The sequence below is a fragment of the Biomphalaria glabrata genome, chromosome 10, assembly GCF_947242115.1.
Source record: "Biomphalaria glabrata chromosome 10, xgBioGlab47.1, whole genome shotgun sequence".
Classification (NCBI taxonomy): Eukaryota; Metazoa; Mollusca; class Gastropoda; family Planorbidae; genus Biomphalaria; species Biomphalaria glabrata.
In genome coordinates this window covers 21,926,476-21,953,692 of record NC_074720.1, presented here as the reverse complement: position 1 = coordinate 21,953,692, position 27,217 = coordinate 21,926,476, and the positions used below count along the sequence as shown (strand labels likewise).

Below are 27,217 nucleotides of genomic sequence, written 5' to 3'. Positions count from 1 at the left end.
TTAAAATAATCCATAACTCAGATTAAAAACTCAAAATACTTTTATTATAAATAATAGTCATAATGATTAAATAACTAGACAACAATCAAACAATGAGTCAAGTTTTACTACAGAATTGTAAAAAATCTCATAAATAACAATATTCATATGCTATTTAATTTTAGATAAATACTAGAAAAATGGATTCTAACAAAATCCAAAACATTATCAAGCAATTGTAAGAAAATAAGTGCCAATAATGCATGAAATGGGAAGCACCAGTCTTGAATTGGTACATCTTCATTTTCTTGTTAATATACCTGGTTGTGCAAAGGATGTAAACATCTATTTTTTGAGGGGCTTTGTAAGACAAGACCAGACAGGTGGAGCTATTCAATAAACAATACCAAATTTTTAAAGACATTTAGGATGTGAGAAAGTACTGTGAATGGTTTGGGAGAAATAAAAAGGCCAACTAATAATATTATATTAACCCTTTTAAGATTAAAAATTATGACGAACAAAAATTACACACATTCTAACAACAGTTGGTTATTAGAATGGATTGATCTAGTGACAGACCAAAAAAAATCAATTATTATAAGTATAGGATTTGCATATAATTATACAGTCTCCATTAAGTCTTGTAACTACAGTAAATCTATTTTATAAACATGATGGTGTTGCCATGGGAAAAAAATTAAGTATTTTGAAATATTTCATGTGAGATTCACGCAACTGAGAAAAGATTTTCAAAAAATGAATTCTTTCAATTGTACTACTATTTTAAAGGTGTATGTTCAAAATTAAATCATGTTGCATTTTTAAAAGCAATTTTTTTAAAAGACTGGAGACAACAAGCATAAAAAAAAATATAAATATTTATGTGCAACCTCTAAAGGCACTTTCAAACATCACTAAATAAACCTCATTTTAATCAAATCATACTGCTGACACCTAACTTTGGGAAACGCTTATGTTCATTTCAGTTCATTCCATAATTCAAGCAGGTTTGGCTGATTGAATGCTTTCATTCTGTTTAGACCAATGATAAGAATCAATGATTCACTTTGGGCATGTTAAGTTTTAAGCCTTTTTCAAGTTAATGAGACATAGCACACCTCGTTTTGAATAGAAACTTGATTTATTTAAATAAAAAAATTATACAACAAATAATTCAAAATTATAACTTGTGAGCATTAAGTTTAAATTTTAAAATAAAACCTTAAATGTATTCCCCAAAACAAAAATGACCCCAACATCTGACTTCTTAGCAGATGGACCAGAGCTAGTTATTCTTCATGAAATACAAACTAATTTTCCAACAGATATTACTGAGAAGCTCTATTCATGATATCTACATCATTCTTTGTTTCATTTAACAGCACTTTGACAGTCACTGGAACAATATCATCCAAGTTCTTTAAAGTTGGTAAAATTTTGGGAAAAACTGGGGAAAAGAAAGATGTTTTAAAATTTTATTTTATAATAATTTGTAAAATAATTCTTTGAAAAAAAAAAAGCTAACAATAGTACCTTTCTTTTTCTGAGTTAAAAAGCCTTTTAAAATATTAAAAAATAATTCACATTTACAATTAGATCTCTGAATAATGAGGAAGTTATAATGAAATCAAACTATTTCTTATTTAAAAGTTTATAAAATACTAAATTGCTATATAATCTTGATTAGAAAAATTTGCCTACATGCATTCTCTTATTTTGGATCTATGAATTAAAAAAAAAGAAAGTAGACTTCCCCACAAATTAAAACATGAGGGTTATTACAAACATTGAAGTTCATTTATTAACTTCATTCAGTTATAACAGTGATGCCCAAAATACGGCCCACAGGCCATATCGACGTGGCTTCAACCGGCCCGCCGAAATGTCGATACAAGTTGTTGAAAATCCCCCCCTTCATTTTTTCAAAGAAAAAAAAAAAATAGCTTGAAAAATGTAAACTGTTAAAAAAAAGTAAAGTGGACCTTCCAGACCTTGTGGTCTATAGGGCTGGTGATGTAAAGGTCATCTCTTTCTATGGCCTACGGTTCGCAATGTAAGGGTATCATGTTGCCAGCACATCGACCAACCGCCATTACTTTTCCCCAACTAATTTCAGGTACCCATTAGAGCTGGGTGGACTCAGAGGCGCCCAAAGATCCCGGAATTAAAAAATCCCAGTCTTCACCAGGATTTGAACTCGGTTCGGAAGCCAAGCGCTTTACCGCTCAGCCACCGCGCCTCCTTTACCTACGTTAGGGCTCTAAATTTTTCTCTCATGGATTGGTCCAAGACATTTAAAACTTGTAGATTTATGCAATGGGAAAGCCGAAGAAACTAAAAGTGGACTCTTAATTTAGAATCTACCAGGAAAAGTGGATGGATCTTTACGTATTTTTTGTGGAACATGATAATAAACCAGCATATTTATTTTGTAAAGTGTGGCTGATATAAAGTACAACATATAAACAGATTATAAAACATTCTTAGTTTGACTTCGAATTAAGACTAAGACTGAAGGATCGATGGGGATATTTACTAAGAAGAGACAAGAATATGAGTCGTTTGGTAAAGCTATCTACAATGTTGCTCACATTTTACGTAGAGAAATGAAGCCATTTACAGACATTCCAAAATGATAGACTTCCAATATCCCATTAATTAATGTAAGATGTAAAAGTTTCTATTAAACTTGTTTTAGGTCAATTTCATTTAGTTTTGTACATTTTCGGTCATGTGGCCCGTGACAAAAGTGTCGGAAATTAAAGTGGCCCGCGGGTCGAATTAGGTTGAGCATCACTGAGTTATAACATAACACTTATAAGTAAATTTGAAATAATGAAAAAAAAAAAAATATATATATATATATATATATATATATATTAAAATCCTTAAAAAAAAAAAAGGAAAACTTATTTAAGGGAAGAACTCCACACTTACAACTATATATCTCAATAATGTAGAAGTTATTTCCTTTATCCAGTATCAAACAAAATAATTAATAACCTATAATTAATTGAGTAATAGATTAATTTTTTATTGATTCATCTTATGTTAGGTAAATAAAAAATGAATGTTTGAAGTTTGAGCTTGATCCAAGAATGGGCGTGTGAGAAATAACATGTACAATTATCTATAGGGGACAAAATCGTAAATATTTAGCCATATCTCTGAAAACTGAAGACTTAATTTCCTTCGTTGGTATAAAAAAAAAAATTAATTACAATAATTAATGGACTAATAGGTTAATTATTTTTTTTATTATTTATTCATGTATTGTCTTTGCCAATGAATAATTTTGAAAAGTTTCAATTTGATCAGAGAATGGGTGTGGGAGAAATAACATGTTCAAACTTTTTACCAGATGGACTGACAAACAGAAAGACAGAGTGAGTTGATATAAGCTTTGAAAAGTAGCTGAAGAAAATGTATTTGCTGATCTTGTGTTTGGAATAATTACCAATTAGAATCTATTAAACTGTTTATTTTTATAAATCTTAAAAAGCATAAAATTCTTTATTCTGTGAGACTACTTAAGGCTTTGTAGTCCTAGATGAGCAGAATCTTATATATATATATATGAACACAAAGATTAGGGAGGAGAGAGCCTGTGTAATTTACCACTATTCAACTGTTTAGGGTTTATTTTGACAGGAACTACAATTGTTTGTATATCTTTCATTTCTTCATTAGGAATACGTGTAAGAAAACTCTCAATGTTAAAGAAATAATGCATTAAAGTTAAGACTTGATCAAATGAGATCAAATGTTTTTCTAAATAATAAGAAAAGGTCAATAAATTTATAATCATTGAAAAATGCTCATATTTCATTGAGAAGACAACTGATGCAGTAATTAAAACATTTCAAAGCATTACAGCTAAAGATGATAATAACTTATCTTATAAATTACACTTTAAAAGAGAAGATAATTATGTCACATGCATATCCATGTGTCAATCTAGTCACGCATGTTAATCAATAAATAAATAAATTAATAAATAAATAAATTATAGTTCAGTATTTTATGTATTTTGATATTTTACTTGTCTTATGTCCTTAAGAGTCTCTAAATTAAGTGATGTGAATATTTATTTGTTATCAATCTCATGGCTCTCATTGCCTCTGTTCTAGTTTCTTGGTTAAGGGGTCCCAAACAGAGGACACATTTTCTAATATTGGCCTAATCAAGGTAAAACAACAATTTAGTATTATGTTCTCGTTTGATTTATAAAAATTTCTTTTAATAAACCCTAATGCTTTGTTTGATTTGTAAAAATATTTGTGTCACTTTGGGGATTCCATGAAAACTTTCCATTTATTACAACAACTAGATATTTTGAATATTAATCCTTGTTTACCATGAACAAGATAAGTAGTTTTTATTTGTTTTAGTTTTTTTTTGTTATACTTAATAATTGGCATAACTCTCACAACCTTGCATTTGACAATCTATTTTTATGATATAATTTTAATTTCTCTGCCTTTTAGAACTATTTTTGTTTGGTCTACACATTCTATTTGATGGAATCAAATTTCTTTTTTTTTTTACTGAAGTTTTTCTCTATGCACCACAGGCTGAGCTCAATCTTCGCCAGACTTAAGGTGAGATAAATAGCGCTTCAAAAGTCTATCTGTGGGAAATATTGGACAGATACAGTTGTGTTTGCCAACATGCTATGAAGCTATTTAAAATCAACACCAACAGTTTGGAAAAAGAGGCACTGGATAGAAAGAAGGGTGACAGTGCTTCTGTGTTGGCTGATTACAGATGCCCAACCTGTAACTGCATTGTGTATCAAAGGATTGGCCTCTTTAGTCATATGAGAAGTTGCAAAAGGAAAAGATAGGCTCTCAAGACATCAAATGCCACAGAACTAGACATGTATTTTACTATATCACATAAGCTACTACTAGGCTATTTGTAAAACTAAATTGTTTCTACCTTTGATGTTATAAAATAACTTGTTTGCTACACCATTAAATTTTACATCTTGGTAAGAAACTAGAAAGTTAATTTTAAGAGTGTTGTTGATTGGCTTGTAGTTCCAAACAGCTTGTACAACTATCCTATGTAAGCGTATTAAATTCTTAATGAAACAAACTTGAATAGACTTATTTTAAAACAAACTTAATATAACTTTTATTTATAAATATACACAACTTCAACATAGATGTATGTAGAGTTACAAATGAAATGATAGTTTCAACAAATTATAACTCAATAAAAAATACATGTCCTGCCTCATGTCTCTCGCTTGTCTTGTGTCAACTATCCCATCAGTCCTATTTATTCACTTTAATTATACCAGACCACATCATCAGAAACTCTTCAGCCTATACAACCAAAAACATTTGCCCTATTTTCCTCATGGTTACATCAGAAACATGCACACACACGCCATAACAAAGTGCAAAAACAAACAAGAGAAGTGAAATAAAATACTATCAATCAGGCTTCAAATTAAACAGTTTATAAAAATTCTCAAATTTAATTGGCTTTCAGAAAAGGACATTCCAATTTGGGAGGACCACTGATTAATCAAATAAGCCACTTTTTGGAACTAAATCCCAAAGTAGCAAAACAAATCCTATTACATAAATGTAATTATGTTTTATCAGAGCAATGTTATGTGAAAGCATATAGGACTCCATTCCCCCACTTAGTAGCCAGCTGTATGAGTATAGGATCCATCTGCATGTATCTCTTTTTTTGGTGAAATAAAGGCATTTTTGCAAGGAAATCCCTGCTATCAATTCCCATTAAGGTTTAAACAAGAAAGTTATCATTCTAACTAAAGCAAAAGACAAAGAGGAAAGGAAAAAGACAAATCTTGCATGGTGCCCCAATGGTCCAACAGAAAGTCAAATTTGATCTCTATTGGATGTTTTTAAACACCAAATTTTGAATAGGCAGCCATTTTTGTCTCATTTATGATACAGTCACCCCAAAACATGAAGTTTTATCTAAACTTTGAAGTCAGTAAACACTGCATGTCTTGATTCCCTATGGACTGCCTAAATGTTACAGCGAGAATAGATGTCAGCATAAATAAATTTATTTCTGGATGAGATCAAGCATCCATCAACTATTATTGTAGATTACTTTAAAATTATTAATTTTTAAAAATAAAGTTTATTAGTAACAGTAGTATGTATGCTCACCATAATTCGTGTAATAAAGGATGTAACTTATGAATCAATCATTTGTCAGGTCAAAAACACATATAACTGTTTATCTAACTTTTTATCTAATACATTTTTAATATATCGTGTCAACAAAACATAGTACATATACAAAGTCAGCAAGCAATAAACAATTCTGATTTAGCTGTTAATCACATAAAGAGTAAGCAAGTAATAACTTGTACTTAAACAAGTCTGATTTAGCTGTATTAAAACAAGTTAATCACATAAAGAGTCAGCAAGTAATAACTTGTACTTAAACAAGTCTGATTTAGTTGTATTAAAAACAAGTTAATCACATAAAGTGTCAGCAAGTAATAACTTGTACTTAACTTAAACAAGTCCGAGTTAGTTGTATTAAAACAAGTTAATCACATAAAGTGTCAGCAAGTAATAACTTGTACTTAACTTAAACAAGTCCGAGTTAGTTGTATTAAAACAAGTTAATCACATAAAGTGTAAGCAAGTAATAACTTGTACTTAAACATGCAAAGTAGACATAATGAGCTTTTTAAAGAACTTCTCTATAAGCATGGCAGATCACATATACAGGTAAGATTCAGTTTAAGACACATAGTTATTTTAAAATCAATGTAAATATTTTTTACTCAACTAGCTGAAGCAATCCCTTGAAATGTGTGAAACAGTGATAGAGATTCTTTGTATCATTCAATGATTTGATTCCATCTAATGTCTAATGTCTTATCTGAAATCATCAACATGTGCCACCCCGTATATGTAATACATATGAGAAGTCATTACTGTTCACTAAGTCTGGTCATTCTAGCATGCTGGCTTGTAAAATATTCAAATTAAATTAGTGATATATGCTGAGGTTGATATAAGTGAATGAAGACATACTCATTGTGAAATAAAGTTATAACCAGATAATAAAGTTATAACCAGATAATATAACAGAATCTGTACATGTATATATTGATTATGTTAGTATATAATGTTAATATACTTTTGCACTCGTCTACATTAAGTTTGAAGTTAGCTACCTACTCTTGACATATACAACCTCTTCCAAAGATGTGCGCTACTAATCAGCTTGAACTGGTTGGGAGGAACAAATTTATTGGAACAAATTTTGTTAGAAAAAAACAAAAACAATATCCCCTCCCTCCTTGCCCCAAACTGCCTAAAGCTATTTAAATATGGTTATGTTAATATTAAATACATTAAAACTGCGTATTAAAAAGTAATTGTAATGCAATTTTAAAGCTATACAAGAATTTTTTAATGCAAAAAAAACAAACTGAAACGCTAAGATTATTATTTAGAAACGTTAAATATCAAACTGAAACGCTAAGATTATTATTTAGAAACGTTAAATATCTCTTGAAATATAGCTTTCAAATTGAATAGCTTGTGGACAAATGTATTGACCAATGATACAAAGGTTTAGTTATTATAAATCAAAATGTTGATGTAGTTTCTATTTAACAGTTGAGATGTGTTATTATTGAAATATCTGAAAGGAAAGCTACAGCTCTATTTGCTTTCTTTTACACATGTGAAAACTTCATTTGGATTATCTTGCACTTTTAGTTTTTGGAGAGACCAGCAAATATGATCCACTAAAAGAAATATCCGTTTTAATAATACATTTTTATTATTGCTGAGATTTCTGAATTTTAAGGCCTTTTAATAATTCATTATTATTGCAGAGATTTCTGAATTTTAAGGCCTTTTAATAATACATTTTTATTATTGCAGAGATTTCTGAATTTTAAGGATAGAACTGGTCAGTTGACTGAATGTTGTAATTACATTTACAAAAAGCTACATTCATCATAAATTTAAAAGAATAGAAATACATAATAAGTTTTTCAGTTTTAGAGACTGACAGTTAAAATATTTGCATGCCTTTTTCATTTACATGATTAAACTTAAATAATTACAAAATAATACTAAAAAAACAACAACTTGGAAAATAAACTGTTTAGACATGCATTGTAAGATATGGAGTTTTCCTTTCCAAATTTGTATTTCAAAAACTTTTTACCAAGAATGCTTGTAAGAAAACTTTCAATTTCTCTTACCACTTTCATGTATTTCCTGTGCAACCTTTTCTGTGACTTGTTCTTGTTGAACAGGGACTGGAACCAATCTTTCATTTAAAGCATCAGAAATTTCTGCAAAGTTACAATATGAATAAAAAAAAAATTAGCTGATAAGAAAACACAAATAGCTTACATATTAAGAAACTGATCTTCTGTAGATACAATAAAATCTTTGGCTAATTAGGATTAGATTCTTCTTCTTCTTCATCGTTCTCATTGTTATGTTGGAGTGTTCATATGACTAGACCAATACATGAGATGAACTGCGCAGTGGTTTCCAAATCAGGGAGCTCTCCATATAGTTTTCTTTCTATTGGGGTGATTTGGGGCCAATGTCTTATACGGGCCTCTTGGTAGAGAGAGCAGTTTTGGAGGACGTGGTCAGCATTTTCTGGTGATACTCCACATGGGCAGATTTCACTGGTTCCAATTTTGAGCTTCCAGAACATGTGTTGTCGCATTCTGTTGTGTCCGGTCCTGAGTCGAAAGATTAGACGTTGGTCTTGTCGGGATAGCTTATAGTAAGCATCATCTTTCTTGTGATTTGGATGGGAGCTCGTCCATTTCTCATTTATTTTATCTACAATTAATTTCTTCATTTCTTCTGGATAGAGTGCAGAGTTTACTTGTGAGTTTGTTCTCCCACTCTTGGCGAGTGTGTCAGCCTTCTCATTTCCTGCTAGTTGTATGTGAGCTGGTATCCATTGAATAACAGTTTTTTTGCTGTTGTGGTTGAGCTTTGTAAGTGCTGTTCTCAGGTTTTTAATATAAGGGGAATCAGAGTTTTGCAAGCTTTGGAGGGTTGTTTTTGCGTCTGTTAGAAAGACAATCTGACTGTGAGGGGAACTTGGATGATTCGCTAGCATGGTAGCAGCTAGTGCTAGTGCTTCCCTTTCTGCTCTGTGACTGTCAGAGAGCTCTCCAGTTGCAAAGGATTTTTCTAGTTTTCCTCCATCTGGCCATTTGATAAGTATTCCAGCTCCTCCATTTGTGGTGGCTTTATGGGATTAGATGAATGCTTTATTTCAAACTAATAATGGGTTTCTCAGCATAAAAATTATCATACAAATAATTTTTTTAAACATGTTTCAAATTATTATTTATACAGGACTCCACTTTTCTTATGATGCAAATATATGTATTAAATTTAGACCTTTTATACAATATTAATTGAAGATATTGAATAAATTAATGAAATGTACCAACAGTTGATTCTTAATAATCAGACACTTCATAAAATCAGTAATCTGACGCAGCGCAGACATAAATTGATATAAAAAATATATACTATACTATGTTATTTGTATAATGAAAGTAGGTTTTAAATGCAATGTAGTACCATGTGTAAAAGCTGAAATCATGTTTTCTATTTTTTTTAGATCAATAAATGTTTTTTTTCTGTCTACTGTGACTGAGCGTCACATGAGGTTTGCAGGACATGTTCTCCAACAGAATGAATCACTCATGCCAAGAGTTGCGATGGCATGGAGGCCAATATGAGGAATGTGCAAATAGAAATGTCCTTGTCACTGCACCTCAGAGCAGTGGATCCCTGCTGTGAAGATGCTGCAAATGTTGCCAGTGACTGATATCTATGGAGACAGCTTGCCGCCCAATGTGCCAAATGACATGGGAGGGTAAGTCTAAAGTTAACTTATTGAATACAGATGAAAGTCTAAGAGAATATCTTATTAATCATCAATAGAATTTTCTTGACATATACATTAAATGTTTTGAAGTACAGCTAACCTTTGGTAATTCAATGTCAGACTATTAAGAATAAACTGTGAATTGCAACTTTAAAAACAAAAATTTAGAATTTTAATTCAGAATTAGTTTTTAATGTTATACAATTTATAGAATAAAAAAAAAATAAAAAGAATTGAAACCAAATTTTAAGAACCTGGTTACCTCTGCCCTTTTTCCAAACTATACATATACATTTATTGTCTTTATTTTATCTTATCACCTTTTCTATTCTATTACAGGACCAAGCCTTACCCTCAACAATTGTGTGATAAGCAAAGTGTAGGTACAACAAAAATAACAGGTGTAGTGCTGCAATAGTTCCAATGACAATCAGGCGTTCAGTCTTGCCTCTTGATCTTGACATTATGATAGTGGCCTAAAATATAGAGCCATAACATAGTGAAAGAGTCAAACACATTTTCAAAATCCCATTCAATTTAATATAATATAGAGTCCTGGTAATAACTGAAGCAAAAATATAAATATGCAAATATATGTTTGACCTGGGTACTTTTCATTTGACTTGATTACATTCTGACTCCTGACAGTCTTTATGAAAATATATTTCCCCATGTTGTGTGGAAGAAGCTAAATTTATTAAATGAAAGTTGGAGGTAAAAATTTTGCTAAAGGCAGAGTAGCCTACATGCCAAAGTGGAAATGTGTATTCCCAGACCTGGAAATGTTTAATTTGGGGGACAAATGTGTATTTTCTTAAATATTAAGAAATATACTCAGGAAAGACTAAAAAAATCATTCAACCACGTAACATACATGTAATGCAGCAATCCTAAAGTTACATACAGTTCTATAAGACATTTTTACCTTTGTCAAAATATTTACACTTTTAGTCTTTGTCATAGACTTTTTTAGAATATGTTAGAATGACGCCTTTCTTGTCAGTTTGCAATGATTGTATAATCATAATACCTTTAGAAATTAGTGTATTCCACATTCCATAATAGCGGCAACAGAAAATTCATTCAAAAGAATGGACATTTTTGTTATAAGTGAAATTAGACTTAAACCAGATGTAACGGTTTGCTTAGCTGGATCTGTGACATATCATTCTATAAAAGTAGTTTATAGGCAATTTCTTTACAGATACAGAAACTCCTAATTAGTCATTGAACTTGCTTCTATAATATAAAAGCTGGGCTATTGAGTCTGCTGAATAGCTATGAATTCTGGTTTGTAATGCTTAAAATTATTTTTTTTAAACAAATAGATGCTTTGAAGTAGGGTGCAAGAAATCAATAATTTAATAATTTTGTCAGCATAATTAAAGCTTTTCTTTTGCAAACAGAGCCTTCAATGCCCCTGATTTCATTCTTTGAATTTGGGTCTTCATAAGTAATGAAACCTAGCTAGTCACTTGTGACTATAACAATAGCTTTCAATCTGCTACAGAAGATACGTTCTGCAAGTCAGGGAACATCAGTTTGATTCCCTTTATCTTGCTAAGAGAGAGATTAACCTCAACTAATGTTTCTTCTGTTAAAACCTCTGCCCTTCTCACTTTCATCTCAAAAGAACTCTTTCCTGAATTTGGTGGTTTACAAAAAAATTTGTTGTCAGCTTAATTAACAGTTGATTGGTTTTTTAATGTGCATAGGGCCATTTAAAGATATTTTAACAATGCCACGGAATTGAAGGCTCTAACGTGAATGTGAAATGCTACGCCTAGATGTAGACTTATACAGTCAGAACAGCCCAATTTTGCACCCTTTTTTATTTTAGATTCCATAAAGGATGAGAAAGGACATCAATAAAATCTCTTGATAAGAAGGCAGAAATTGCTGCTTTTGAGTAGATCTAGATCTAGTTACAGATAGATTTATCAAATCTATCCATAGCCGAGTTACTAGATATGGTCAGTGGTCTAAATCTATAATTAGATGTACTTTGATCTAGAATCTAGATTAGTTATAAATCTAAGTCTAGTATAGACCTGGTCACATCTAGATTTAGAATCTAGATCATTATTCTAAATGTAGATTTACGTAAATTCTATTATAAATTATAGGTGCCTGACATCGTAAAATATCTCTAGTTCTAGATCCAGTCTAGAACTAATCAATCAACTAATTTCCAATCAGTTTGAAGACTTCATAATAACTGACACATTGAAAGGAACTCCACTTTATTTAGATTAGTAAGGTCTAGTAAACATTTAAATCATCGCGCGTCAGCGCACGCGAAAAAAAAAAACAAAAAAAAAAACAGCGATACTATCTCGTGGTAGATCTAATAAGAATAGTCAAGGATTGAAGCACTGATCTATATATATGATTAGCAAGAATTACATGTTGTTGTTTTTTATTTCCTTTTTTTTTTTAGGTGGAAATGCGTATTTTCAGATGTTAAACCATACTCGCATATTTTCGTGTCCATTTGTGTACAAAATACGCAAGATGCATACTTGTAGGCAACTCTAAAAAGGGTGATTAAATTAATTTATTATGAAGCAAAATAGAGTATTACTATCAAGTATTCATTCATAATAATACTTAAATCAAACAATCAAATAATTAAAAAAAAACTATTTTAAGATTGGGGTCAATTAACTGTATAAATACAAATGAACTGGCACCCAGGTCTAAAATGAATTAGATTTAATGGTGAGGTCAAAATAAGAAATGCATGAGCCACAAAACTAATACATTTTATTTGATTGGAAACAAGTGTGTCTGTTGAGCGAACATTTAATAATAAAATCAACTTTGTTTTTGTAAAGGAACTCTACTCAAGAAAAGCAATTTTATAAAAGTTGAACCAAAAACTTTTAGATTAATGTCTTTATAAACTTATAGCACAACAAAATGACTGTGGTTTGTGTAAAATCTTCATTGATCAACAAAGAAATCAAAGGGTCACCATTGCAATGGAAGAAATCTTGTAAGTATTGGTTGTCAATTTAAGCATCTTTAAATGTGTAACTATATATTAGTCATGTAACAATGATCTAATGCCACTGTTCTGGTTCAAGTCTTGAATCAACTGAACTATTTCTAACTATTTCTTGAATATTTAGACAAACTATATATGTTTCAAAGTTATCCAGAACCTCTACAAGGAGGCCACCAGTGCGGTGTACTTCAACAATAATATTGGGGACTGGTTCAAAACCACAGTTGGAGTAAGACAAGGCTGCCTACTGTCACCAACACTCTTCAATATCTTCCTTGAAAGGATAATGGAAGATGCCCTCGAGGGCTATGAAGGTACTGTTAGCATTGGAGGAAGAAGAATTACTAACTTGCGCTTCGCAGATGACATTGACGGCCTAGCAGGGACAGAAGAAGAACTAGCTGACCTGGTGATGCGCATTGACAAGACTTCTGCAGCATATGGCATGCAAATAAATGCCGAAAAAACTCAAATTATGACCAATAGCCATCAGGGCTTTAAAAGAGGCATCAGTATTGGAGGTGAAAAGCTAACTAGTGTTAACAGCTTCAAATACCTCGGAGCTATTGTCTCAGATGAGGGAACAAAACCCGAATTATTGGCTCGAATAGCACAGTCCACAGCAGCCCTTTCAAAACTTAAAATAGTATGGAAAGATAAGGGCTTAGCCCTCGGCACCAAAATTAGACTGATGCGCTCTCTGGTCATGGCCACATTTTTATATGCTTGCGAGTCGTGGACGTTGAATGCAGAGCTTGAGAGGAGGATCCTAGCAATGGAATTGAGATGCTACAGAAGGATCCTAGGCATCACATTCAAAGACCGCATCACAAACCAAGAAATCAGAGACAGGGTTACTGTAGCGATCGGAGCTCATGACGACCTGCTTACTATTGTGAAAAAACGAAAGCTTAAAACCTTTGGCCACATTACAAGATCTACGGGGCTCGCAAAGACCTTTCTTCAGGGAACAGTGCCAGGAAAAAGAAGAAGAGGCAGACAGAAAAAGCGATGGGAGGACAACATTAAAGAATGGACAGGCCTGCCATTGAGAGAGGTTCTGATCAAGGCAAAAAAAAGGGAGGAATGGAGAAAGACGGTCGACAAATCTTGCCTGGTGCCCCAACGGTCCAACAGACTAAGGGATAGGTAAAGGTAAGGTATATATGTTAGTTGAATAGTGAGAGATATATGGGATGGAGAGATGCAGTGTTGTTAAAGTGATAGTCTTTTTTTTTTCAAGCTTAATGTACAATTTTGTTGACAACATTATGAACAATAATAGAATTTGACAAGAGGATGATAAACTCTTGGAAATACTTTGCCAATAAAAATTTTAATTTAAAAATGTCAAGTCTCTAATAAAAATGTATATTATAGTCATTAGACAATAACTTATCAAAGATAATCACATTCTAAAACTATGTCTTGTTTTTACCATTTTAAGTGTGGAAAGTCCTCCTATAATGGCCCACATGCTGTAGAAAAATAAATGGTCATGTCCAACATGAATAACTGTGGCAAGGAATAAAACGATGCAGTGCCCAAATAAAGCATAGCCCTGAAAAGAGGGAAAATAAAATAATAAACACAACAACAAGAAAACATTAGATCACATTATGAACAGCATTAGTCTGATATATAATTTGAAAGTTTTATGTCTAACATATCATTTTCTAAAGACAATCAACTGGTGATTGCATAGTGTTTTATGCCTAAATTAAGTATTCTTTCAAGAATAATGGTCAAAATGGTCATTTATGTTTCCAACTTTAAGACTGTATTGGCATTAAGAAGAATCACTGTAATATGTTTCAAACATGTTAGGTAGTAAGTCTAGGCCATATCAAGAATATTTTCAGGCAAAAGTTTAGATTTATGAAACACGATCAATTATATGTAATTAACCAAAACATTACAAGTAAATGTAATAAGTTTACATAAAACATGTATTTTAAGTAGTCAACTTAAACTTGTAAGTTTTGTAAATTAAGTATGTTAACTGAATCTTTAAAAAATTCATTTACCATCATGGAGAGGATTTGTAACATGGCAATACGAACATTACAAGTGTAGGCAAGGAACCAAATGATGCATGAAGCACCAAACCAGTACATGAAGCACACGCCTATTGCAGAGCCTATTAATGTTCCTTCTTCCTGGCAACAACAAAAAATCACAAAAGAGAATAGATAAATTTAACTGCTTTCTCTTTTTGTTTGAATTTTTACACAATCTCATAATGACTGGAAAGTAATGTGTAGTGATAGTTTAGTCAAATAAATCTCATTCCTAGATATAGGTAAACTACTTCTTTCTTTGATACATTATGGCTAAAGGCATCATGAAGTCATATTTCACTTGTGACTCTTTCCATTGAATACTTAAAAGCCCTACATGGGCTGGTATCTACTGAATCACAACCAGGTCAGTGGAACTGAAAGTGACAAAACTGTGTAGCAGTTGATGAGAAAAGCTAGTTGTATTGTGGTATAGAGAGCTGCATCAGGGCGACTTTATTTAAATACTTTTCTGGAACAGTGAAAATTAATATGTACAATATAAATGACCTTTAATCTGTTCTGATATACTATTCCAAAATTATTTTTATTTCTGTTCAACATTTTGTACCATGACAAAAAAAAATTTATAATATTTTACTGTAAATTTACTGGTGCTATCATCAGCTTGTGTAAGAATTTGATTAAGATGTATTTAAATTTCTTGATTAATTTAATGTAAGTGTGCCTTTTGTAGACATTGAGGAGAAAAGCATCTAGAAATCCAGTAAAGTAACTTAAGTGAAATATATATTTTAACCAGTATAAATTTCCCTGGAAGGAGGATATTATACTACATAACTAATGTTACACTATTTAGACCATTAATTCTCAAGCAATATGAATTATAGTGGTGTGTCGAGAGAATCCAATTTACCACTTTGTGTTGTGCAGTTTTCATCTGATAAAGAAGAATGGCTATTAATGTCAGTACAACCATAGATGGTCCATATAACTCTTTGGGAACTTGCTGGCGTTGATCAGATGGTTTGATGGGGATTAAAGAATACAATAACCTGTTGATAAAAAAAACAACATATATTGTTAAGTAATCTGACATTTACCAGTATATTAAATGAGAATCTACTAGCCTGTTGATATATACTTTTATCAATAAACCATCTGGCTTCCACAGGATAGCTACATGAGAATTATATTTTTTTTTTAAAGTAGATATACACTATAGATGACATATTTTGGTTTGATTTTGATTGATTCATTTTTGATAAAAGCAATGAAGCATTCAAAACAGGAGAAACTTAAAAAAAAATTTTGGCTAGGACATAGGAAAAACTTAAAAATAAATGGAGTTTTGATATATTTATGTTGATATATTTGACTAATAGGCTAATCAATGCTCAATATAAGATGAACTAAATAGTTGTTGACAGTTTTAATATCCTTGTTTTAAAGTCACATTGTTTTCATTTCTTTCCATTTGTATTTACAGTAATCTCTTTTTGTTCATAACAAGAAAAAAAAGACTGTTTACCTTTTCTGAACTTCCATAGGTTCTACATCAAAATATGGTCGTAGAATGTCAATATTGCCATAAAGTGTCCAAGCTCTTTTTGCACTCTGAGTACCAGCTTGCCAAACCTGAAATCAACAAAACATTTTATAGTTGATAAAACTAAGCATTTTCATCTGCTATAATTGGTAAAGTAAAATTATTTTAGTAGTTTTTTTTTCAGTAAATGTTAGAAAAGTCAACTTAGCTACTTCTACAATAATTGGTAGGACAAAATCAGCTGTCTAAATAGTCAATCATTAGCAGAAGTCAGTTAAGCTGTCTACATCTACATAGAAAGGTTACAACATTTTATAATCTCTCAATTGAGTTGCAAAAAAAAAAAGTTGTTAAGTTTATATACACTAAAGTACAATGTAAAAACTTCAGAGAATGCTGAATGTCTTTAAACTTGATTTACAGTGTCAGGTTTAGATTACAACAAAAAAAAAATCTTTATATCAACAATTTATATATACACAGAATTATTATATTCTAAAGATATAGTATTATCTACTACACACCATTATGACACACTTGAACAGAGATGATTTTATAAATACTATAATATTAATAAACAGTCCAATTGACAATTAAACAATGAACCTATCAATTTTACTACTTCATCCAGTGCTTCAATAAGTATACCACAATGCAATTCAGGGACTTGAACAATTATTCAGAGATACATTGCTATTCAGGGAAAGTAATTCCCAAGTGTTAGCTTGTAGCTCCAAACAGCTAGTACAACTAAACCGGTGTAGGCATATAATATTCTTAAATAGAGCTTGATAAAAAATTGAATAAACTTCTTTTTAAAACAAGACAGATAAACAAATTGATACAACTTTCAACTTCAAAGTAAATATACATGGTAACACAAGTGAAATCATAATTTAAACATGATAAAGCTCACTAGAAAAAATATGTCTGTCAACCTTTTCATGCTTGTTTTGCCCTTCTTCAACTCTTACACCTCTATTTATTAACTGAACTACAACAAGACCACCTCATTAGAAACTATTCAACCTACACAGCCCAACCATCTTGCCACCTTTACTTATGGTTACATCTAAAACATGCACACACACTCCATACCAACACAGAGTCAGCTCACCATTTGTGTGACATTTTCTTTCATTCTTTCCTTTAAGTCATCAGCTAAGTTTTTTCTTTCTTTTGGTTCTCTTTGATCTGAAAAAACAACAACAACAATTGTCTCAGCTACAGATATTGATAAAAAGTTGTTAACTACAATCAAATTGCTACAGTAATTACATCTGACCAGTTTTGAGTATATATTAGACAGAGACACTGAATTAAGTGAAGCTAATAACAGTTGAGTACTTACATGCTATAGATGAAAGAGGGGATAACTGTGATAACTATTAAGATATTATAGACCATGTTATGGCAAAGTGAAGATAACTGTAGAAGCTATTAATAGTTTATACACAGGTCCCTTTTACATCCTAGGCCTAGGCACTTGCTAAGAACTAGTCTTGACAGATTCGCAACCTGACCACTGCAACTTGTGAAAAATTGCAAGCTTTCTAGCAATTCTAATACTCTATTAGTGTGACATAATGGGGAAATAACTATTTTTGATTACTTGTAAAGACAGGAGTGATTCCCCTTATGTAGTTTATAAAAGGCCTTGCAAACTGTGCTTAGTTGCCACTTGCTTCCGAGTTACCAGCTTGACCACTTGACCTGTGTTGTGAATAGTATTTTTCTGTTAGTGGTCGTGTGTCATGGGGTACTCGGAGAAGTGTGCCCTGCTCTGGAGATCTTTGGGCTAAGTATATCTTTAGTATTATTGTATTTTGTGTAATGTATACTTATTAGTAGATATAGCCTCAAATGATTCCCAGGCAGTATATCTTTACCCTGATTTTCTGCATCCTGGGGTACTCCCAAACGTGACATATTTTTGTCACCTTTCTCTGAGGGATTCAACCTGTATTGAATAATCAGATGGGCTTTACATATTTTTGTAACCTTTCTCTGAGGGATTCAACGTGTATTGAATCATCAGATGGGCTTTACCAAACGGATGTCTATAGGTGGGATTCTATGAAGCTTGTAGGCTCATAGTTCATCATGACCCTTTTGTTGTTTTTTTTTTGCTAAAAGTGGCTAGTGTCAGCCTGAAGCCTGTAACCCCAGAATGGTCAAAAGTGGTCATGTGTTGACCTGAGGCCTGTGACCTTTATTTTACTCATGTAAATGTGTGATCTCCAGAATGTGACGATAATGTAACTATGACTAGGGCTGTGTGTCATACTATTTTTGAGTATCTTTTGTTTACTTTTTGTTGTGTCGGCCTGTGAGTTAATGGCCATTTATTTACACATTTATTTTGCTTATGTAAATAAACTTTGTATATATGTTTACCTGCGACTTTGTAAAGTCTTTTGTTGCATACATTAGTTTAATTGTATACCTGGAGGTTATACCTAATAACCTAGGCAGTACAAGAAGGGACCAGTACACCTCTGGACGAACGTGCCAGCACACTTTTAACACTGATCTGTTGATCTAAAATATCTAAATCTAGCTATAATTCTAATTGAATATTTTTAGCTATACCCGCTAATAGGTAAATTAATTGATCAAAATTTTGTTATATTGAGTGGGGTGCTCTTTTAGAATCAATCCCCATTACTATGCAGGGTTCCCCCACAAAAGTCATAATGCCATTTCAGGAGATTTCCAGGAGTTTTTCAGGAGAAAATGTGAAATTACAGGAGGAATAGCACACATAATACCGGTATATAAATTAATTGAACAATGAAAAAAAAAAAACGACTTCAAGTTAATAATTTAATTAGCAAAGTCAGTTATCTAAAGTGCATTTATACATAAAATAAATAAATTTACATTTCATGAGTTGAGTTTACATAACTTGAAAAAAAAAACATTTCAAATAACAAATAGTATTTTCAAACTCAGTTTAAGTTAAAAAGTGCATAAAACAAAAACACAAAAAAAAAGTACATTTCAGGAGTTGAAAAAAACAACATCATTCTTGTTTACATAGCATGAAAAAAACAAACATTTCAAATAGCAAATTGTATTTTCAAACTCAGTTTAAGTTAAAAAGTGCATAAAAACAAAACAAAAAATGTACATTTCAGGAGTTGAGGAGTTGAAAAAAAACCATCATTCTTGTTTACATAGCATGAACTAAATAAATGAAATGTAAAAAAGTAATATCTAAAACAAAACAAAACTTATAGTCCCCCTATTTCTTTAACTTTAGTATCTATTTGGACAGATATTTTTTGAACTTCTTCTTTTTTGTCTCTTGCGCTTCTTCTCAATGCATTGGATTCAATAATATATTTCTGACATGCAGTGTTCTCAGCTTTTTCTGCCAACTTGTCAGCAGATTCAATCAAAGAATGGATGTCTTTATCTAAGTGCATTTTTTTTTTGCTTTAAATTGTCCAGCTCCCCAAAGTCCTCTTCCCTCTTCCTTTTCAAACCATCCTTCTTCTTCTCTTCTGCTAATTGATCTAGATGGTGTCTATATTTTTCTCTGGATGCTCTTGCAGCCATTAGCATCTGCTTAGTGACAATAATATTATCAATGCCACCTGAAAAATCAATAAAGTCACTTATCGTTCTTTTGGCTACCAGTGTTTTTTCTGCCATGTTTGTGCTCATAACTTCTTTGTTCACACTGAAGCCTCGCTCAACCTGAGCTTGGCCGTGAGATAGCATTAAAAGAAAACGAACAACTGTCCAAAGATCTTTAAATTCAGATTGTCTGCCTAAGTGGTCTTTAAAAAATACATCTAGCCTTTGAAAAGATGAGTCAAAAGACTGAAAATCAACTGAGCTGTTTGATATAATTTGGTTATACCACTGCCTATATTGCGCCTTGATGGTATCACACTTATTTTCATCAACTCGCCCCAAAGTTGACAAGCAATTTAATGTGATTTCTAATTGCTTTAGGCAGCTGACATGGTCAGTAACAATGGCTTTTGGTTGCAGCCATTTCATGCTCCTAACTAGCTTATACTTGATAAGAGATTTTTCAAGCACTTTGGATGCTGTTGTTTTGAGAAAGTCTCTGCACTGCATCCTGAATTATACTTGATAGGAGATTTTTCAAGCACTTTGGATGCTGTTGTTTTGAGAAAGTCTCTGCACTGCATCCTGAATACTAAAATGTCTTTAGGACTTGCTTTTGAAATAACACTTAAGGACTTTTTAGCTTTGAAGCCAATGTCCACCTTTTCAGGTGCCAACAGTTTAGTACTGGAAAGATCCAGTGTTGAAACAGATAAAACACTTCTGCATGCACCAAGGACATCCTCTGATACAAATCGCTATAATAGTGAAACTAACATGTTTAAAATATCCTCTGACATGAATGGTAGCATTGGTCCATTACATTGATATTTTTTTAGGAATGGTTCCAATGTTCTGGCAATAGAGAGAAAACACTCCAATTTAGCAAACAGCAGTTGGTCAGCCAGGCAGGATGTTGGAAAGATTTTGTCTCCAACGCTTTGTTGTTGGTTAATAAATGATTAATGTAGATTTTAATTTGAGGCCAAACTTTAATAGCACGTTCAGCAACAGCAATATTTTCAACCCAACGGTGGGGACAGTGTTTGAGAGGGAAATCTGTTGTTCCCGTAATGGTCATGAAATCTCTTCTGGAAGGTGCATCTTTAAACAGCCACCATAACGAATCAAAGAAGTGGCCCAGATCCCATGAAGATGCAGTGTGTCCTGCATGAAAGGCATTGTGAATCGTATGCAAACCACAGCTCCCAATGTCAATATATTTGTAATTAGAGGAGACTTGTTTTTGCAAGTCCTCACTTAAAAGTCTATGTAGTGCCCAATTGACATTTGGTCCATCCATTGAAATTTGTACAACCTTTGAGGCATTAACATCCAGCTGCTGCTGTAATTGCTCAAACAAATTTTGTGCTGAAGAATGCCCCAAAAAGGCTGAGTTGAAGTATCTTGTTACAACCTATGGAAGAAAAAAAAAAAGATTAATTGCATTAATAGTTTGCTAAACTTGTTTTGATAATTATGTAACATTGAATTTATTACATAAATTTAATAAAAACAATTTTAAGACTGAGCTTAGCGGAAGAAAACATAAAAAGGGCTTATCAGAATAACTATAAAGATATAGCAATTATAAAATTAAACAATGACTGTTGTAGATTTGAACAAAAAAATTACTTACTTTACCATTGTCCCAATATCTCACATGGACATCTAGCTGCTTCTTGCCCAGCTCTTTGTTCAGTGCTTCATCGAAAAGGAGAACAAAGCCATCTTCTGAACATGTTAATCAATCTTTCAATAATAATAATAGATCTAGATTACAATAATAGATCTGTGTGATTGGAAATATTTTTACCAATTGATTTTTGTTTAAAACAATTTAATTCTTTTGGCATGCTAAATGAGCTATGGTCCAATCACTTGTGGGGACTGGGGGGGGGGGGGGGGGGGGGGGGCACGGGTGGTATATGGGAGAAGGTTTCCGTGAAGACATTATCTCAATATAAAACAAAATTAATTAATTATAACATAAGTGATAGAATAATTGCTCCATTTTTCAATTGATTTATGTTTTGTTTGTTAGGGGCAATGAATAATTGTGCTAAGTTTCCACTTGATCTGAGAATAAGAAATGTTAGAAATATGTGTAAAAAATTCCATCAAGAGAGAGTGAGTTTATATAAGCTTTGTAACAAATTATCTTTTATAGCTAAAAACTGACTGATGAAAAATTGTCCTAGTTTGGAGACCAAAACTTATTGAGGGCACCAACTTTCTTGTTAAGTTTCTTACCCCTCCTTAGAAATACCACATAGCAGCTGACTGAAAATGTAAGAATTCTATAAAGCACAAACTTTGCCTTGACAGTACAAGGTTTTAAATTCAAAAGGCATAGAAAGGAGTGAAACTTGACTGTTACATCCCCCATGAGTTATACAAGATGAATTCACCTTCATAATCTGACAAGTCACTTTGTCTGTCATTGAGCTCCTCCATGTCCATGTCTAATACTGCTGAGCCAGCTGATGTTGACTGATTCAAATGGAAATAAAATTGTATATTGCAAATAAATTCCTTTTAAGGGGAAAAAAAGTGTTTATCATAGTTAAGTCTGTAGAACAAACTTAGTTAAATTTAGTAAAACTTGTTTTGTTTCTATTAATTAAAAGGTTTTCATAAAATTTTTCAAAATACACAATATTAACATTAGGGGTATATGAAGCTCCTTCTTTCATAAAGATAACTATAATTTTCACATTGAAAAGCTAATTATTTCGGGTATGTCTATTTTTGTTTTAGTTTTATTAAAAATGAAACTAACATTTTTCTTGGTAAATAAGGTGTTAATTGCATATTTTTTGAATGAAACATTGAGGGCATTTTTTTAGTGCTGAAGTCAATTATCAGTTTTTGATCCAGTCCATTCTATATAGTATGACTTTTATTTTTACACTGGGTTAAATACAGTCCATTATGTGTAACATCAGTGAAATATCATTTTCAGATTATAAAATATCTTGCCAATTCACCTAGGGTCCTAGTTTCATAAGAGACTATGAATGAAAAAAAAAGTTCAGAGTATGAAATTTTAGACAGAGGTGTATATAAAAGTGAGGGAAAATATAAAGTATAGATCTAGATTATTCCAAATCTGGTAACTGGTAGTGCTAATAACTTCAACTTGTAATTACCAGACTGACTAACTAAAGTTTACTAAAGTTAACTAAAGACTAGAGTCTGCTGAAAGTGGTGTTTGCACAAGCAACACAACATCTTACCTTTTATAATTTTACAATTACATAAACTAAGATAAACAAAACATTCCAAAATACTATATATATATATTTACTTTTAGACAGTATCAATAAAATAAAGTTTTTTAACTAAAGCTTGTTCAGTTGTTGACGATAATGAATCATTGAATCATATAAATTATAATTTAATTATCAATTAAATATCAGTCAGTCTGGACTGGATCATTGCTGGCAAGATTCTGGCTAGGGTGCTATTAAACAGACTACAACACTAACTAGAAAATGGCCAACTTCTGGAAAGTCAATGCAGCTTCAGGCAGGGTAGAGGCACGGTTGACGTTATCTTTGCAGTCCGCCAACTCCAAGAGAAAAGTAGAGAGCAAAATTCAAATCTCTATACTGCATTCATAGATATGACAAAAGCTTTTGATAATGTCAGTTGTGAAGGCCTCTGGCAAATCATGTCCAAATTTGGCTGCCCGGATCAATTCATAACAGTGGTGCGCCAATTCCATGATAACATACAAGCAAGAGTCCAAGACAAAGGAGACTACTCCAAGCCTTTTCCTGTCTCAAATGTTCACCGCCATGCTGAAATATGCCTTTTGCACAGAAAGTATTGGAGTTGGCATACGATATTGCACCGATGTAAGTTTATTTAATGCCCAGAGACTCAAGGCAAGGACCAAGGTAAACTATGACTGCATCAGAGACCTGCTATTCGCAGATGACTGTGCCCTAAATGCTGCAAATGAAGAAGACCTTCAAAAGAGCCTGTCCCTCTTCGCTAGTGCCTGCAAAAATTTTGGCCTCACCGTTAATGTAAAAAAGAGAAGTGCTGCACCAACCTCCTCCAAATATAAAGCTGTCACAGAACCAGACATTCTCATAGATGGCCAAAAATTAGCAAATGTCAAAAAGTTGATCTATCTGGGAAGCACCATATATATATATATATATAGCAAACGCCAATCTAGATGATGAGGTTGACTTTCATATTGCTCGTGCCAGTGCTGCTTTTGGCAGACTTCAAGAACAAGTGTGTCCACGGAGAGGACTCAGCATATCCACAAAACTGAAAGTCTACAGTGCTGTAGTACTCCCATCACTCATATATATATATAATGCATCAGAGTCCTGGATCCTATAATTCCGCCACACCAAAAAGCTAAACTCCTTCCATCTACACTGTTTAAGGAGTATCCGCCATAAGGTGTGTTGGTCCGACCACATACCAGACACAGAAATCTTAAAGCTGTCCAACATGCACAGTATCAATGCGACAGTAAAAAGGTCCCAACTTCGATGGGCAGGACATGTAGTCCTCATGCCAGACAATCGCCTTCCCAAGCAACTTCTGTATGGGGAGTTGTGTGCAGGAAAGCGCTCCTAAGAAGGCCAATACAAGCACTACAAAGACACTCTCAAGAGCTCCTTCAAGGAATGCGATATCGACATTCATGGCTGGAAAGCACTAGCTCTTGATCGCTCTTCATGTCGTGAAGCTGTGAGTCTCGGAGTCTCAAGCGTTGAAGCAAGAAGAGTGGCCAGGGTGAAAGAGAGCTGAACCAACAAAAAGCTGAGGGAAGAAGCAGGCCTATCTGCAACTGACCTAACGACCTAACCCACCCATGCCACATATGCAGCTGGCTTTTTAAAGTGAGGATTAGACTTCACAGCCATCTTCGAGTCCATAGTAAATGAGAAATGTGCTCATCTTCAACCACGAAGGAGGAGCTATAATAATAATAATATAATAATAATCATAATGCCATAGATCTATATATTAGATATAGATGATTAGATCTATTTGACTATTAACTATTACTATAGTATTACTATTATTATTATTCATATTAATTAATATTAATTCATTTAATTAATAATTGTAATTAATCAATTAATGTAGATCTAGATCTAATAGTTAATAGTAACTTAATAGTAATATTTGTAATTGTTGCATTGGCCTCATACTCATAGGGCAGGCTCATTGGCCCTTGTTGAAACTGAATTGAATTGAAGTTTTAACTATACTATCTATATATAGACTATAGAGTATAGTTTACTATCAACTATTAAATATGATAATTTAAATATCTATATTTCTATAATTCTATAAATATGATAGACATCGCATAGTCACAGTATGAGTATCATACGAATCATACTCATATAATGATATATCATAATTATAATATATTATATGATATAGATCTAGACAATATATACTCATAATAATATAGTAATATACTATATAGTACTCATTAGTAGTATATAGTGACAGTCACTTGTCAACTACAGATCTAGATTCTAGAGAGAGTCCAGAGTCATCTCAGTGAGTTAGATCTATACTATACACTATACTGTAGTCACAACTATAGTGGATAACACTTAGACTTAGATCTAGATCTATAGATCAAATCTAGTATTCTAGATAGACTAGATAAATCTTTACCTTGGTTTGTTTATGCCACACATCAGCCATGTTTGCTTTTATTTTAGGTTCAATTCCGGCCGCTCGTTCACTGACCTATAGATCTATATTTCTATATGTAGGCCTGGTTCGTCCATCGTGGTTCGATGATGACCACTTTTGTCATCCAGGGGGCTGAGGGCTTTCTACTGAGGTTTTGTGCCTCCTCGTGTGGCTGGTGAGACCTATGTGAGCCTGAAATGTTCGGCTGCACACTTAGCAGGTTATTCCAGCTGGAGCTAGTGTCATTGGCCTTGCTTTTCTTCTCTAGACCTATATAGATTCTAATATATTATAGGCCTACTAATAGTAGTAGACCTACGTGATGACCGAGCCTTGGTAAAGAAAGACAGCAGATCTATTTACCCAAACTCGTTTTGGAAACATGTTTGTAATGACGAAAATGAGCGATCGTGTAAAGACTACAAATCCAAAGAATTACTTTTGTGTTCTGTCAGTTCTAAATGTCATTGTACATGGCGATTAGTAGGAAAGTCTTTAAAAAAAATATTGCATTAGGACCTAACCTAAGTATACACATTATATCTTTAGTCGGACTCGTTATTACGTTACAATATTGTAGAGAAGGTTTCATGAAATCAATATTTGGACCAAAAAAAAGAAATCAACGAATTTGCACTTACGTTGCCGTCTCTTTTGGTTTACCTTAAAAAAAAAGTTATGCATCATGCATTCAGCCAATAAAATCTACTCAGCCCCGCCCCGGAGATCCCCGTAAATGGACATCCCCTGTGGTAGAACACTTCACATAACTAGGAAGCATAGTATCGAAGGACGCATATATCGCTTTCAAGGGAAGTAGATGAGACTACACCGTCTGGCCAGGACCTGTGTGCTTTTGGACGCCTCCGTGCGCATGCCTACAAAAACCAGCAGCAGTAGGTTCTCTTAACCCTTCTAGATCTATATGGATCTGAGGCATACAGAAAACAACTAACGCTTCTTGAACTCTTTCACCAAAGATGTTTGTGCTCAATCTTGGACATACCGTGGCAAGACCGAACTACAAACAGCGATGTTCTTGCGTACGCCGGTATTAACAGTAGGCCTATAGAAGGACTTGTTACGACATTTACGCTGGCAGGACACGTATTCAGGGTTCCATGACAATTCGTTCACCGACAAATTGTTCACGACCAGCAGCAGTAGGTTCTCTTAACCCTTCTAGATCTATATGGATCTGAGGCATACAGAAAACAACTAACGCTTCTTGAACTCACCCGATATTTCGTTCACCCGACATTTCGTTCACACGACTGTTTGTTCACAGTATTCACACTATTCGTTCACCCGACAAATCGCTCACCGACAACTGGTTCACAGACAACTTGTTCACCGACAGTTGGTTCAAGACAAATCGTTCACACGACAAATCGTTCACTGACAATTTGTTCACCGCCAAAATGTTCACAGACAAATCGTTCACATATTGTTAATATTATATTGTCATCGCGTGTTTAA

The 27,217-nt window shown here is 32.9% G+C and overlaps 2 protein-coding genes across 4 annotated transcripts; both read right to left on the bottom strand.

Annotated features, from left to right (window-relative positions):
- Window positions 1–22: 22 nt before the first annotated feature.
- On the bottom strand, window positions 23–25,865 carry LOC106075080 (protein YIPF3-like). 3 transcript variants are annotated; one of them, XM_056043647.1, is made up of 11 exons: window positions 25,718–25,865; window positions 22,459–22,540; window positions 17,580–17,656; window positions 16,445–16,551; window positions 15,830–15,968; window positions 14,920–15,051; window positions 14,331–14,453; window positions 10,235–10,358; window positions 8,213–8,305; window positions 7,169–7,223; window positions 1,200–1,429 (listed from the first exon to the last, which is right to left on the bottom strand). In XM_056043647.1, exons 1-10 carry the CDS (start codon window positions 25,745–25,747, stop codon window positions 7,210–7,212), a joined length of 921 nt encoding a protein of 306 aa, XP_055899622.1. In that variant the 5' UTR covers window positions 25,748–25,865; the 3' UTR covers window positions 1,200–1,429; window positions 7,169–7,209. The 3 variants fall into 3 exon arrangements, with proteins under 3 accessions (XP_013091453.2, XP_055899622.1, XP_055899621.1); XM_056043646.1 differs by having other exon boundaries at window positions 7,173–7,223; XM_013235999.2 differs by lacking the exon at window positions 7,169–7,223 and having other exon boundaries at window positions 23–1,429.
- Window positions 19,275–21,913, bottom strand: LOC129928640 (uncharacterized). Its single transcript, XM_056043648.1, has 2 exons — window positions 21,687–21,913; window positions 19,275–21,464 (listed from the first exon to the last, which is right to left on the bottom strand). Exon 2 carries the CDS (start codon window positions 20,555–20,557, stop codon window positions 19,880–19,882), a length of 678 nt encoding a protein of 225 aa, XP_055899623.1. The 5' UTR covers window positions 20,558–21,464; window positions 21,687–21,913; the 3' UTR covers window positions 19,275–19,879.
- Window positions 25,866–27,217: the final 1,352 nt, after the last annotated feature.

Excerpts from the sequence above, each read along its gene's own strand:
- LOC106075080 (XM_013235999.2), bottom strand. The coding sequence starts at position 25,747 with ATGGCTGATGTGTGGCATAAACAAACCAAG. Across the intron at positions 16,552-17,579 it reads AAGAAAATGTCACACAAATG|GTTTGGCAAGCTGGTACTCA; the intron begins GTGAGCTGACTC and ends TGTTGATTTCAG. Across the intron at positions 15,052-15,829 it reads AAACTGCACAACACAAAGTG|GAAGAAGGAACATTAATAGG; the intron begins GTAAATTGGATT and ends TGTTGTTGCCAG.
- LOC129928640 (XM_056043648.1), bottom strand. The coding sequence starts at position 20,557 with ATGCAGTGCAGAGACTTTCTCAAAACAACAGCATCCAAAGTGCTTGAA.